Raw genomic sequence first — 12,802 nt, forward strand, 5'->3', positions numbered from 1 at the left:
TCTCTCTGTCTCTGTCTCTGTCTCTCTCAAAAATAAGTAAAAATATTAAAAATTTAAAAAATAAATAAAATGTAAGCTTTGTGCAGAAAAGTTTAATTTTGTTCAGTGCTATATTTCCAGTGACTAGAACATTGCCTGGTATATATACAGTAAGTGCTCAGCAAGTGAATGGATGGATGGATGGACAGATGGAGGGATGGATGGACAGATGGGTGGGTGGGTGGGTGGATGGATGGATGGATGGATGGGTAGATGGATTTATTTATCTACATCTAGCTATTTCTGAAGATATCTCAAAACCAAGGTTGCATCCACCAATAGGACATCTTTTTAACCAGTAAAATCTCCATATCCTAAAGAAAATGCACTAAGCAAAAGAATTTTCTTAAAACGTACTCTTTAAAATGTATATACCCTGGCACTTTTGCTTACCAACAATGATGGAGAAAAGTACCTAAGTAGCAGTTGCCTCCCTACATTTAAAATTACAATGACTTATACTTCTCTTACTCGGCACCATTAGTTTCAGGAGAATACTCCTTTGTATATAATTTTACATCTACATGCGAGTGTTTTTCTTTCCACTATGCACTAAAATTTGCTGTAAAAATGTACATTAATTTAAGTGAATTCAGCAGAACGACTGGACTAGCAAAAGTAAAATTAATTATTCATGTCACCAGTATTTTAAAATGCAGAGTGGTTATCAGGAACACACATAATTATAAGTAATGCAATTATTTTTTATAATGAAGCCACAGCTGAGGTTAATTAATATTTTTAATAAAAAATAAAATTTTGTTCTTTGAAGTTACAAAATGTATTTTGTTAGGTTTAAATATTTTTCATGGAAATGTGTGTGTACTCTGCTTACATTTTTCAAACAAATAGTATTAATTTTTTATGAGCATCTCCAAAGCTGCCAGGAAGCAACAGCAGTGTCCAATATATTCAAATACTCTTTTCTTGCTTGAACACTAATTGGGTTTCTTTTCAGAACATTCCATCGGAATCAAACCCTGTCAAATCAGTAGGACACTGCATATGTGAAATATATATGTTTCTGACAACCTATCAATGCTTTTAAATCCTAAACAGTTCTTTTTCTTGAGTGGGTTTGTTATGTCCACTCTGAAAAAAAGCCTAACTGGAACCACAGAATTGCTCCAATATATTTCACTCATATTTACTGATCCTGCCCTACTCTATAATTTCTTACTAGGAGTTGCAAGCTATAGTCCCTCCAGTCAAAAATCAGAATCTCTCAAAGCCTCGTTTTCTTTCCTTTCTCAAGGTTTTTTGAAATAAGATAAAAAGAAGATGAAAAAGGCTATGGACTCTTAAAACCAGGTACGGATACCAGAGTCAGTTGCTCCTCTGAATGTAAAAGATGAGACTTTGCTATTTATTATTCTTATGAAGTATGATTTTTTTGCAAAGATAGATTTTATATATCCTGTAAGAGGAGAATGCAATATACAGACCAAAATGGAATGCTTGTGAAACTCAAAAAGGGATACTGTTAATAATTACAGTGGTATACCAGATGTACACAGGAACTATACAGTCCTCCCCAGATGCACAGCCACCCTGTGTAAAAGTTAATGGTGAAATCTATGCTTTGTTAATCATCAGAAGACGTAATTAAGGGGTGCCTGGGTGGCTCAGTCGGTTGACCGTCCAACTTCAGCTCAAGTCATGATCTCCCAGTCCATGGGTTCGAGCCCTGCGTCAGGCTCTGTGCTGACAGCTCAGAGGCTGGAGCCTGCTTTGGATTCTGTGTCTCCCTCTCTCTCTGCCCCTCCCCTGTTCATGCTCTGTCTCTCTCTGTCTCAAAAATAAATAAACATTAAATTTTTTTTAAAGAAGAGCAATTAAGAGTATCATCACTAGTATCACTGAAATTTTAGAGCTGAATACAATTCAAGAGATTCTTAGTTAACCTACTTAGAGAGGTAGTAAAGCCAGAGTGTAGCCATGGTAACCAACCTGCCCAAGCTACACAGCAAGGTAGGTGGTTGTGTTGAAAGTGGAATCCAGGTCTAATGATTTGCCGTGTTCTTTCCGTTCTCCTATATCCCCTCTAAGTAAAAGGCATTTCTATGGATCCATATTCACTACAGTGTGTATACAGCTTGTAAAATAGTCTTGAAGAAAAGAACGAATAGACTGCAAAATGTGATACAAAGATTAGAACAAAATAAATGTCACAATTTTGATCTCAAAATGAATAGCAGTGTCACGTTCTTTTCTTTATGGACTGCATTCAAAGGGAACGAATATTGCCCTTTGCATGCTGGCTTACTTTTACTCGTTTACATAAAGCTACATATACGTCTTAAGACATTGCCACATTATTCAGAAAAGGAAACACTTAGAAGCCAAAAATCTTGCATGACAATCCTTGTCCTAATCCCAAGAAGCTCCCAGCATCCTGAGAAATTTTACTAGCAATTATTTGCAAATATTTGCTTTCTGAGAGTAGCCTTATAGAAAGCGTCTTTATTATTATTTTTTTTAATATGAAATTTATTGTCAAATTGGTTTCCATACAACACCCAGTGCTCCTCCCAGCAGGTGCCCTCCTCAGTGCCCATCACCCACCTTTTTTTTTAAGATAAGCAGGACTTACAGAAACATTTAGATATTAATTTTGTGAACTTTATGTAGTGCACATAAAAAAGTACTATTATTATATTCACATTTTTTTAAAATGCCACTTAATCAAAAAGGGTTGGTAAATGTCCTCATTATTTCATGATATGAATCATGTCTTTCTAAAGTAAACATCAGTTTCAAATTTGATCATCACTCAGAGGAAAAACTTTTTTTTAAAGCATATTTACTTCTAAGTAGGAAAGTAAACAGGATCCTATTGGATGACATTTTGATGAGTACTATTTTATAAAAATTCTCTGACTCTGTAAAAAATGAAAATACATTTCTTCCCTACTACTTGCCCTGCAGGATGGCTGAATAAACCTCATCTCATCTATTTGAAGTGAATCCAATTTAATTTTTCTTGACCAAAAATCTGTTTCCATAGTTCTAAAACATGCAATCACCCCAAGGTACATTGCCATTGTAGCTTAAGTGGCTCAGTGTTATCACTGAAGAAAATATACTTTGATTGAGAAAACAGTCTGGTATGGCTTTTGAAAAATAAAATGACCCTTCTTGGTATACAATTTAGTAAGGCAGTTGATAAAAGCAGGCAGATATGGCCACTATGGACAGGATCTAAAGGAAGATGCTTCATCCAATTTACAAAAATGAGTCAAAGGTTATAGTCCAGGAATTAGCATTATAAATCACTCTCTTATTATTTAAACTTCTAGGGCTTTGACAATTCTAGTGAACAGTTTAAATTCTACATATAACAGTGATCTCTTCTTAATTGAAAGGCAATTGAAAAATCAATTATGAGGTAAAGAAAATTTGCAACAAATTACTGTATTACTTAACAGTATATAATTTCCTTTCTTCCCTAGTAGTTTTTTTCCCCATATGCACACCTTATTACCTGAAATCACATAGGTATCATTATAAAAGCTAATTTTAAAACCTATTGGTACAACCTAAAAACACTGCTGCAAAATTGAATATTTGTAGCATATTAATCTAAATTATTTAATTGCAGTTATTGGTCTGCTAAAAATCTAAAGATTTAAAATATCTATTTTTTAATGAACCTAGTAATCTTTTATTTAAGTCAATACCTCCTCAAATGAACCAAATAATCACTAATTGATTAGATCATTTACTTCTATAAACCACTGCTGTCTTTAAACATGTAATAGTTTATAATAAAAGAAACATTTCATTTGAAATTAATGGGTAGTTAAGTGTTTTCCTTTTACATTAATTAATACTATAAAATGCATAACTTTTTATTTCCCTATTTCTAGGTATTTAGCTTGCAAATGCAATAGCTATTTTACATGTTTTCTTAAAAAACAGAATTTCTTAATAAAAACTAGTCACTAATTGATAAAATGCATTTTAGAAAAGGCTGGTAAGTCTTTTCTTATTTTGGGATACATCGAGTTTACCTAGGAATTCAGGCATCAGTAATTTCTTTAATGATGAAATAAGACTACAAAGAAAAATCTCTGATACTTTTTTCCAACTCTGGTTATCCTAGAATGTCCTCTTATGAATTACTTTATATAAAAGAAACAGTCTAAAGGTCGCATTGTATTTCATTTTCCTATATCAAATTCACCTTACTAACTTGTTTCTTGGGTTTTTTTTTAATGTTTATTTATTTATTTTGAGAGTGAGAGTGTGTGTACACATGAGCGGGGGAGGGGCAGAGAGGAGGAGACATGCAGAGAGAATCTGAAGCAGGCTCCAGGCTGTCAAATCTGTGAGATCATGACCCAAGCTGAAGTCAAGAGGTGGATGCTTAACTGAGCCACTTAGGTGCCCCAATAATTTGCTTATTGTTAAATAAATCATAAACCAACAATCACAATAACAAATCATTAATGAAGCATCAGTAAAGCATAACAAATGGAGCTGCTGGATATGTATAAATCTGTGTAAAGTTCTAAAGTCGTAAGCCTTTTCAAGGGAATAAGTGTTATTATTAACAATCTTACAAACCTAAACAAGATAGAGAAAATCAACAGAAAGATTATAATGTGAGCACACATTCTTACTGAAATGGATATTCCCTAAGGACAGGGGTTTCTGTTCATTGTTGTTCATGTCCCCCCTAGTGCCTAGGACAGTGTATGGCACATGGAGAATGATCAATAAATATATATTGATGAATACCCTGTCTGACAGCTCATTGTACTTTGTGGTCAAATGCAAATAAAAAATAAAAGGAGAGATAGACGAGACAGACAGAGAGAAAGTGCATATTGACACATAATGTGCAATACTACCTTTATGAATTTACAGAATTTATAAAGCTTTTATTATCTCTCTTCTCCTCATATATTTTCTCTCTTTCTATCCTGTTCTTCTTGCTCCTTCTACTGAAAGTAAAAATCAGAATCTATTTTCTTCTTTCCCCGGTAAACATATGTTAATTAGGAGACAGCGTGCTGATATGAACAGAATTCACTTTCTTCTACTCTCTTTCCAAATTTGACACTTAAGTGTATCTCAAACACGTGAAATAAAAGAAATGTAAAACTAATTGTTGTCATTCTTGTTTCTTTAGAATGAAGTTTTCTATAAAAGTTAGGATCATGTATTTAGAAAAGCTTTATATGGCATCTACAAGAGACACACATTCGCTATTAAAAACAAAACAGAAGGAAACAATTTAGGCCAAGTAGACACACAATTCTGAAAGAAATAACAACAGAATATACACAAACACTATAAATGTCAATAGGGATCTAGTAGCATTTAATAGCATTTTAGTAATATTCTTACAGCACTCTCTGAGGCACGTAGATTTCTTTTCCTTAGTCTTCACTGATGTAATGCCAGTGGCTGATGCACAGTAGGCAATCACTAAGTATACCTTGATTGCATTAAGTTGTAAACGTTTAGCATTTAAAACTCTATTTTTCAAAAACTTTAGACATGAGACATAGGTTCATTGAAGTGGATTCTAGGTAAGGGCAGCTAACCACATACAATACAAAGTATGTTAGCCTAAGACAGTTTTTAAGTACCATATTTTGGGTCTTTGTCTTCAGATAAACTAACAGTGCATTTTTCTCATAGACAGTGTGGGGATCAAGGGCAGGTACAGTGATTATTCTGAATTAGAGTTACCTAAGGAACACCCAGCGCAAGAACACTAGGATGCCCCTTTGTCTTCAGAAAGCAGAAAATAAATCTTCCATACGAAAGGTGTCCTCTCTGTACCAGGAAGTAAAGAGACATCCATATCGCCAGACATTGGGAATACAGAGCCAAGAAGGCTATATAAACAAACCTTGTTACTTTTACTAATTTATTACCCCAGTCCAAATCCCTTTAGAATTCCTTACTAATTGAAGCTCCCAAACTTAAGGGTTTCTTTTTTGCCCTGTAAATTTCTTACAGGTTTATGTTCCTTTGGCTAAAAAAGTATAAAAGCTGCCTGCCTTAGTCATTTATTTGGGTCTCAATTTTATTATTGAGACTGTGTACAAATAATTAAAGGGTTTTTTTTCCTCCTATGAATCTGCTTCAGGTCAATTTCATTTTTTAGACCAGTCAGAAGAAACTTGAAGGGAAGGATAAAAATTTACCATGTCAACAACAGTGAAAGGGTAGCCTTATTATTCATCATGAGAACCAGAAGGCTATCAATTCAAAATTTTGACACTTTAAAATATAATAGAAGTTTTGTATATGATTTCTCTTCAAATTTGCTTTATTTTATTTTGATGATGTCCTGAGCCTGAACAAACAAGGCCCTTCAAGTACTTCACTAATTTACTTGTTTATTTAACTTAAAAAGTGAAAACCCTGTGCAATTAGCAGACAATCCCCTCAGCTTGGGCTAGACCAAAGTTATTAATCAAGACTACCAGCTAGTAGCTAACAAACCAACACGAAGCAGTTTACAAAAATCGACAAATCTCAGATTAAAAGCCTATACACATTTCACATTCAAACTGAGTACACTATGCTAAGCAAGACTGAAAGACAGCCAAAGCACCCAAGGTCAGAAACAATCCCATTTTCGAAAAGACACCTATGCAGAAAAGCCTACTTTCATAACCAAAGTTCCCAGACAAAGGAATGAAATCCACGTACTCACCTGGCTAATGGGTTCTTTTGTAGGGGGCTTTCCTCTTCTGGCTGTGCTAGTAGCTAGGGTTGTGGTGGTCTCCATAATTGATGTGGACATCTCTGACTGCATGGCAGTGGCTGTCGACTCAGTTGTCATTGAGGAAGGCACTTCACCAACAAGTCTCACATTTCCCACTATGGCGATGTTGGCATCATTTTCGGCTGCCATATTCAGAACTTTCAAGCCATTGTAGTAAAGCCCAGAGAGCTGGCCCTGGAAGGGCTGGCCCTGCTCTTTCCCGCCAATTATTATGGTTGCTTGGCTATTGAAGATTGTGAGCTGACGCCCTGTAAAAATAATATTACATACATGCAAAAATGTTGATTGCGAACTCTACATTCTACAAAGGATGATAAAACAGATCTTTCATGGGGTGGATAATGAGAGCAATAAACTATAAGAGAGGCATTTGACTCATAATTCATTGCTTATAAATGAGGTGTCCATGAAATGCATAATCATTGGCAAATACTTGTAAATTCTCAACTTATCATAAATGTAGTGTTTTTGCTAAAAGACCAATCAAAGATACATATTATAAATCAGTTTTTAGTAGATCCCTTTTCCCTTTTACATCAAGATCTTATACTGTTGGTTTCTTAAGTCTAAATTGTCAAATTAAAAAAAAATGTGAGATAGCTAATGTTTCAAGTATTTGTCATTCTAAAATTAACACTGGCATAAACTAATCTAAAGCAGCTAAATCTAATTTTAAATTTATGATAAAAATTTCATAGTTCATGTAATGGCCACATGTATCTATACACTAGTCTTCGAAAATGTTTATTTTTTGAAGATATAGTCCATTGTTATTTGAATTATTCTATTTTTCCGGCAATCACACTGAAAAGAAATGCATGGTTTACACTAAGCATGTCAGAGACAAAAAAAAAAAAATCCAAAAATATTTTTCTGATTGGCTTTCAGCAAGTCTATTAAAACAAAACAAAATGAAAAAAAAATAGCTTCAGATGTAAAAAGCGGCTTCAGGAATGATACACAAACCGATGGAGAAATCATGGCACATTTCCATCAAACAGCAATCCTCAGCAACAGTACCAATATCATCAAATTGAGTATCCGGTTTTAGCAGATTGCTCTCTGCTCATAAAAAGCATGCACACAACTTTAAGTTCAGTTTTAATTAGGGCTTGTTCTCAAATGCTCTTAGAAGGTTGCAAACGTTAAAGGGACTTCATTTTGACTGGCAATCCATATTGCCCACTATTTAAGATGCCTAGAGTTTAAACCAAGAGTTTTTTTGTTTTGGTTTTGTTTTTTGTTTTGTTTTTTTTTTCAGGACCATAATAAAGATATCAGAACTACATATATTTTAGTTAATAATTTAGAGGCTGGAACATGTAATATAATCTATGAATGATTTATCATTTTGGGTTAATTCTTGCTGTGAGTACCTTCATAGATTGAGTTAGTGGATTATATTTAACAGTCCCTTTAACCTTAAGTTAACAGGGTAAGATTATTAAACAGCTGGTACGTCTAAAAATGTATAGAAATTATTATACAAGGTATGCAAATATTACTATCTACATTTTACTGTTTTAAATTTGTTTTTAATTTAGTTTTACGGAAAATTTATTTTTTATGTTTATTAGTGTTACAATGAAGTACTACTTGGTTATGTTCAAATTATTTTTTTATTTGAAGTTTTAATCAATGTTTTTTACCTTTGTCGAGTAGCCATTCATCAACTACTCGACCAAGTCGATATGGAATTCGCTGTCTAGCAATCGCCAGGCGCTCGTTATCATTGTTTCCTTTAAAGTTTAAAGAGACATTTCATTGGTTAAAATCTGTAAGGTCAAAGGTTAAAAGTTAATACTTAAAGCTTGAGCTATACAGTTGCCACATGATTTTTTGAAATTTGGAATTTTAAAAAGTTCTACCTAGAACATTTCATGTTTCAGACTTGTCATTCATTCATTTATTTTATTTTAGCAAACAAAATTATTCCTATGTTAATTGAAAATTAGAAATCTGCATTTGAGCTAGGTTATTGAACTTATGTTATAGACAGACCCGAACAACCAATTTAAACAGCATATAATAGCTTTACAAAAAAATGACCATTGATCTCAGGGTTTTGTCTTTTTGATGTTTCTTATTAACTAGTTAAACATGTTCAGGTGAAACAGGTTTAAGTTTTCAAAATACATTCAACCTCTTATTCCAGATTAGAAATTTATGAACACCAAACTTAATACCATCTTTGGCACACTGATGAATCTAAAATAGGCCTAGAATACTTTATGTCCTATTCAGAAAATAGAAATTCTTATTCATCTCATTTAAGGAAACCACAAAGTCTGAATAGTTTTTGTATATTCCACACAAATTGATTTATCAATCACTTGGACATCACAAGGGAATACATCTTGCATCATCCAAATTTGTTATTATAGGAAAAGGCTTTGACAAAAGTGACTTCATTTGAGTGTCCTTCAGTTCCACTTAAAGCTTAACATGCTGAAGTGTATAACATTTGAAAAAAAATGTTTTTTTTTTATTCTCAAGTATCTGCTTTTATTAAACTATTCTAAAGGCATGACAGTGTAAGGAACAAATACAAGCCACAAACAGTGGTTCCTACTCAAAGATTCAAACTACATGGGAGCCTCGCTTCTTTGAACAAAACATTATCTGATAGAAGCACAGTTTAAACTGACCTTGAATAATGCTTGCAAATAGATGAATGTACTCTTGATCTATAACGCACCTAGGAAGAATCCAAGCTGCCATCTCAGTGCTCAATTGTGAATACTGCAAGTTTTTCTATTCTGTGAAAATTAACTAACATGGAATTTGAGCTAAGATGTCTTGGCAAAAGCTCAGAGGAAAACTCAGAGGAGAAACAGACATTGAAAGGTAGTACTGCTGACAAGAAAGGAATGGAGCATTTTGCTCAAGAAAATAATAGATACAAATTTTTCTCAGAATATTTGTAAGTGCGTCTTATACTATTTTTACTATATACTATACTTACCATAATAAACCCGCCATTATATTGGTCACACGCTTTTAGAGAACTAGAAAAGAACTATCATTTAGATCTTATCAATTTGTCCCTTGAATGTCTATTTGACTAAAATATTTCATGTATTAGTACTTAATTTAAAATGTAATATTAGTACTTAATTTAAAATTTACACCTGAAATTATGTTAACATTGTGTGTCAAATATACTCAACTTTTAAAAAAGAATGTAAACATCAAAGTGGTCCCAAATATAGTTTAATAAAAACATTGATATGTATTTCTTTACATTATGTAATCATTTAAAAAGTTATAAAATACATTTTATTTTATGGGATATTTTTAGTATATTGATAATCTAGAAAAAAAAAAGAAAGTAACAACAACAACAAAAACAAGGATACAAATAGCTTAAATTCCAAGCCTATCTTTGTTTTAAAAGAGTGTACAATTAGGACACCTGGGTGGCTCAGTTGGTTTAGCGTCTGACTTTGGCTCAGGTTATGATCTTGGTCCATGGGTTTGAGCCCTGCATCAGGCTCTGTGCTGACAGCTCAGAGCCTGGAGTCTGCTTCCGATACTGTGTCTCCCTCTCTCTCTGCCCCTCCCCGGCTCGTGCTTTCTCTCTCCCTCTCTCTCTCTCAAAAATAAACATTAAAAACTTTTTTAAAAAAATAAAAATAAAAAAAATAAAAGAGTGTACAATTTGTGTTCTCGTCTGTGTGCTTACATACATGTATATTTGGTAAAATACACTAAAATATGATATTGGTTACCTTAAGGCAGTGTGATGAATGATGAATATGTGTTTTTGGCTTATATGTGATTTATGTGATCAACACATTTTTATGTGCATAATTTGATAGGCAAACGTGAAATACTTTTTCAAAAGTATCAATTCACATTGTTATATCATATATATCAATTCACATTGATATCATATATCAATTCACATTGTTATAATTCTCCTGATGACTTTGTAATTAGGTGGTTCCTTATGCTGTTCTTCATGCCAGAGTGTTCCCATCATAAGAAATGATTCATTATTCCCTCAGACACCACCCAAATTTAGGCTCCAAATCACCTTTTGCCCAATTACTACTACAGGATATTAACAGACACCTCTGCATCATCCCTGCAATCAATTGCACCCATTCTCCACATGTCAGCTGAAATCTAAGCATTTCATTTGTCTATTATAACCCTTACCATTGCCTTTAGTATAAAATTGCAAACCCCTGATGATATTTATGAGTACTTCCATGATCTAGTCCTTTACTACCTCCTGTTCCACATCTCGTGACTGCTACTGCCTTGCCATCTTCTTTCCATCCTCATGAGATTTCTTTCAATTCTTCTAAGGCTCTCCTTTTTCCTCTAGGCTTTTGCACTTGTAGCTTCCTTTATTTGAAATACTCTTCCTCACTCTCACCCCATTTCCATTTTTCTTTAGCCAAACATGACTCATTAATGGAATCTTCTTGATAGAAGCATTATTTCCTCAGGAGGTGTTTCCTAGCTGTCATCAAGTTAGATTAGGACATTTGACTGCATGTTTCCCTAGCACCTGATACATGCCCTTTGGAAACAGGCACTGACCTTGTAATTGCATATTCAATAAATATTTTCCTCTGAACTCTGAAGTTCCATCAGGTCAGGTATTGTGTGTGGTGTTAATTGTTGTATTCTTGGTGGAACACAATACCTATCATATAACTTCCTGTGAAATATCTGTAGATTGAGGTGGTGAAGGAAATCTTTTTTTTTTCAATTTTCACAGCTTCCATGGAACCATTATCTCATCCTAGAGCCCAACAACATTCACAAGAAAAAGAAAGGAAATACTCTGCCCAGAGAATAAATCGCACATAGCTGAGCTTCCCTTTGACTTTCTAAATGAGATATCACATATTTCATTTATAATTTTATTTCTTTTAATGATGGTCACTGACTTGAACATCTATACAATCAGTTCATTATTTGCTTAATAATAACTGCTTCATGCCACAAAATAAGTAATTGTAGTTATTATAGTAAGGGAAGTAGAAAAGCCCTAAGTAAGACAGGTGGAGAGAACTAATAGCTTTGTATATTCTTTTTTGATAACTTAGAAAAAGAGCACATAAAAACACGTTAATGCATATATACACAGGTAAATGCATTTTGCTCTCATACCTTTGGCACTCAGAGCAATTATTATTATTGGATATAACATGATTTAAGTCAACAATAGCTTTTAAAGATCCTTGATGAGAGTCAGCTAAAACAATAAAAACACCATTATTTCCAATGAATAACAAAGGTCAACTAACAACAACAACAAAGAGAAAAATGAGTAGGCAGCAGAAATAGGTATAAAAAGATGTGATAATTTTTAAAAAGGTAGCCACATGAACAGGGTCATACAATCCCATCAACCATGACTATCAGATGCCTTCTAGTTCAGAGACTTTTTTTTTTTTAAGAGAAATTTGACTTTGAAATCAAATGACAGACTTTAGTCTTTGTTGAAGTAATGGATGGGAAATCAGATGTTACTCATTTCAGTTCAATACACGGTTTAAAGATAATTTTTTTAATGTTTATTTATTTTGAGAGAGAGAGAGAGGCAGAGGATGAGTGGGAGAGGAGCAGAGAGGGAGACACAGAATCTGAGACAGCCTCCGGGCTCTGTTCTGACAGCTCAGAACATGGGGCTCGAACCCACAAACTGTGAGATCATGACCTGAACCAAAGTTGGATGCTTGAAAAACTGAGCCACCCAGGCACCCCGTGTTCAATATATGTTTACTTTAGTTTCCAGATTCTTTGTTCTTCTACTAGAATAAAAGATTAATGACTTCTCGTAACAAAACTATATATTAATACACTATCAACCAAAGACAAATCTGAATAGAGTATTGTGATGATGTCTTTCTGACAGATGAGTTCCACTGGTATGAAATAGTTCAGATTATTTAGGTTCACCAGGAATAAGCCTACATTTTGCCTGCATCTCATGATTTTCATTAACAAGCTTCATATGAAAAGTCATTATTGAGGTATATTATTTTGACA

At 33.6% G+C, this 12,802-nt stretch overlaps 1 protein-coding gene across 24 annotated transcripts in view; it reads right to left on the reverse strand.

Moving 5' to 3' along the window:
• The window catches only part of NRXN1 (neurexin 1), a 1,138,108-nt gene that overhangs the window by 129,282 nt on the left and 996,024 nt on the right, over positions 1-12,802 (reverse strand). For 15 of the 24 annotated variants that reach the window (XM_047068169.1, XM_047068161.1, XM_047068168.1 and 12 more), the window contains 2 exons: positions 8,440-8,529; positions 6,719-7,038 (listed from right to left, as the gene is read on the reverse strand). In XM_047068169.1, the coding sequence (XP_046924125.1) occupies positions 6,719-7,038; positions 8,440-8,529 (410 nt within the window). Of the gene's footprint in view, positions 1-5,411; positions 5,432-6,718; positions 7,039-8,439; positions 8,530-12,802 lie in introns of all 24 variants that reach the window. The other 9 variants (XM_047068175.1, XM_047068174.1, XM_047068172.1 and 6 more) reach the window with 2 other exon arrangements.

Source organism: Lynx rufus, unplaced genomic scaffold (genome assembly GCF_022079265.1).
Source record: "Lynx rufus isolate CCGP_SWC_20201006 ecotype Redwood Valley unplaced genomic scaffold, mLynRuf1.p SCAF_8, whole genome shotgun sequence".
In the NCBI taxonomy this organism is placed as follows: Eukaryota; Metazoa; Chordata; class Mammalia; order Carnivora; family Felidae; genus Lynx; species Lynx rufus.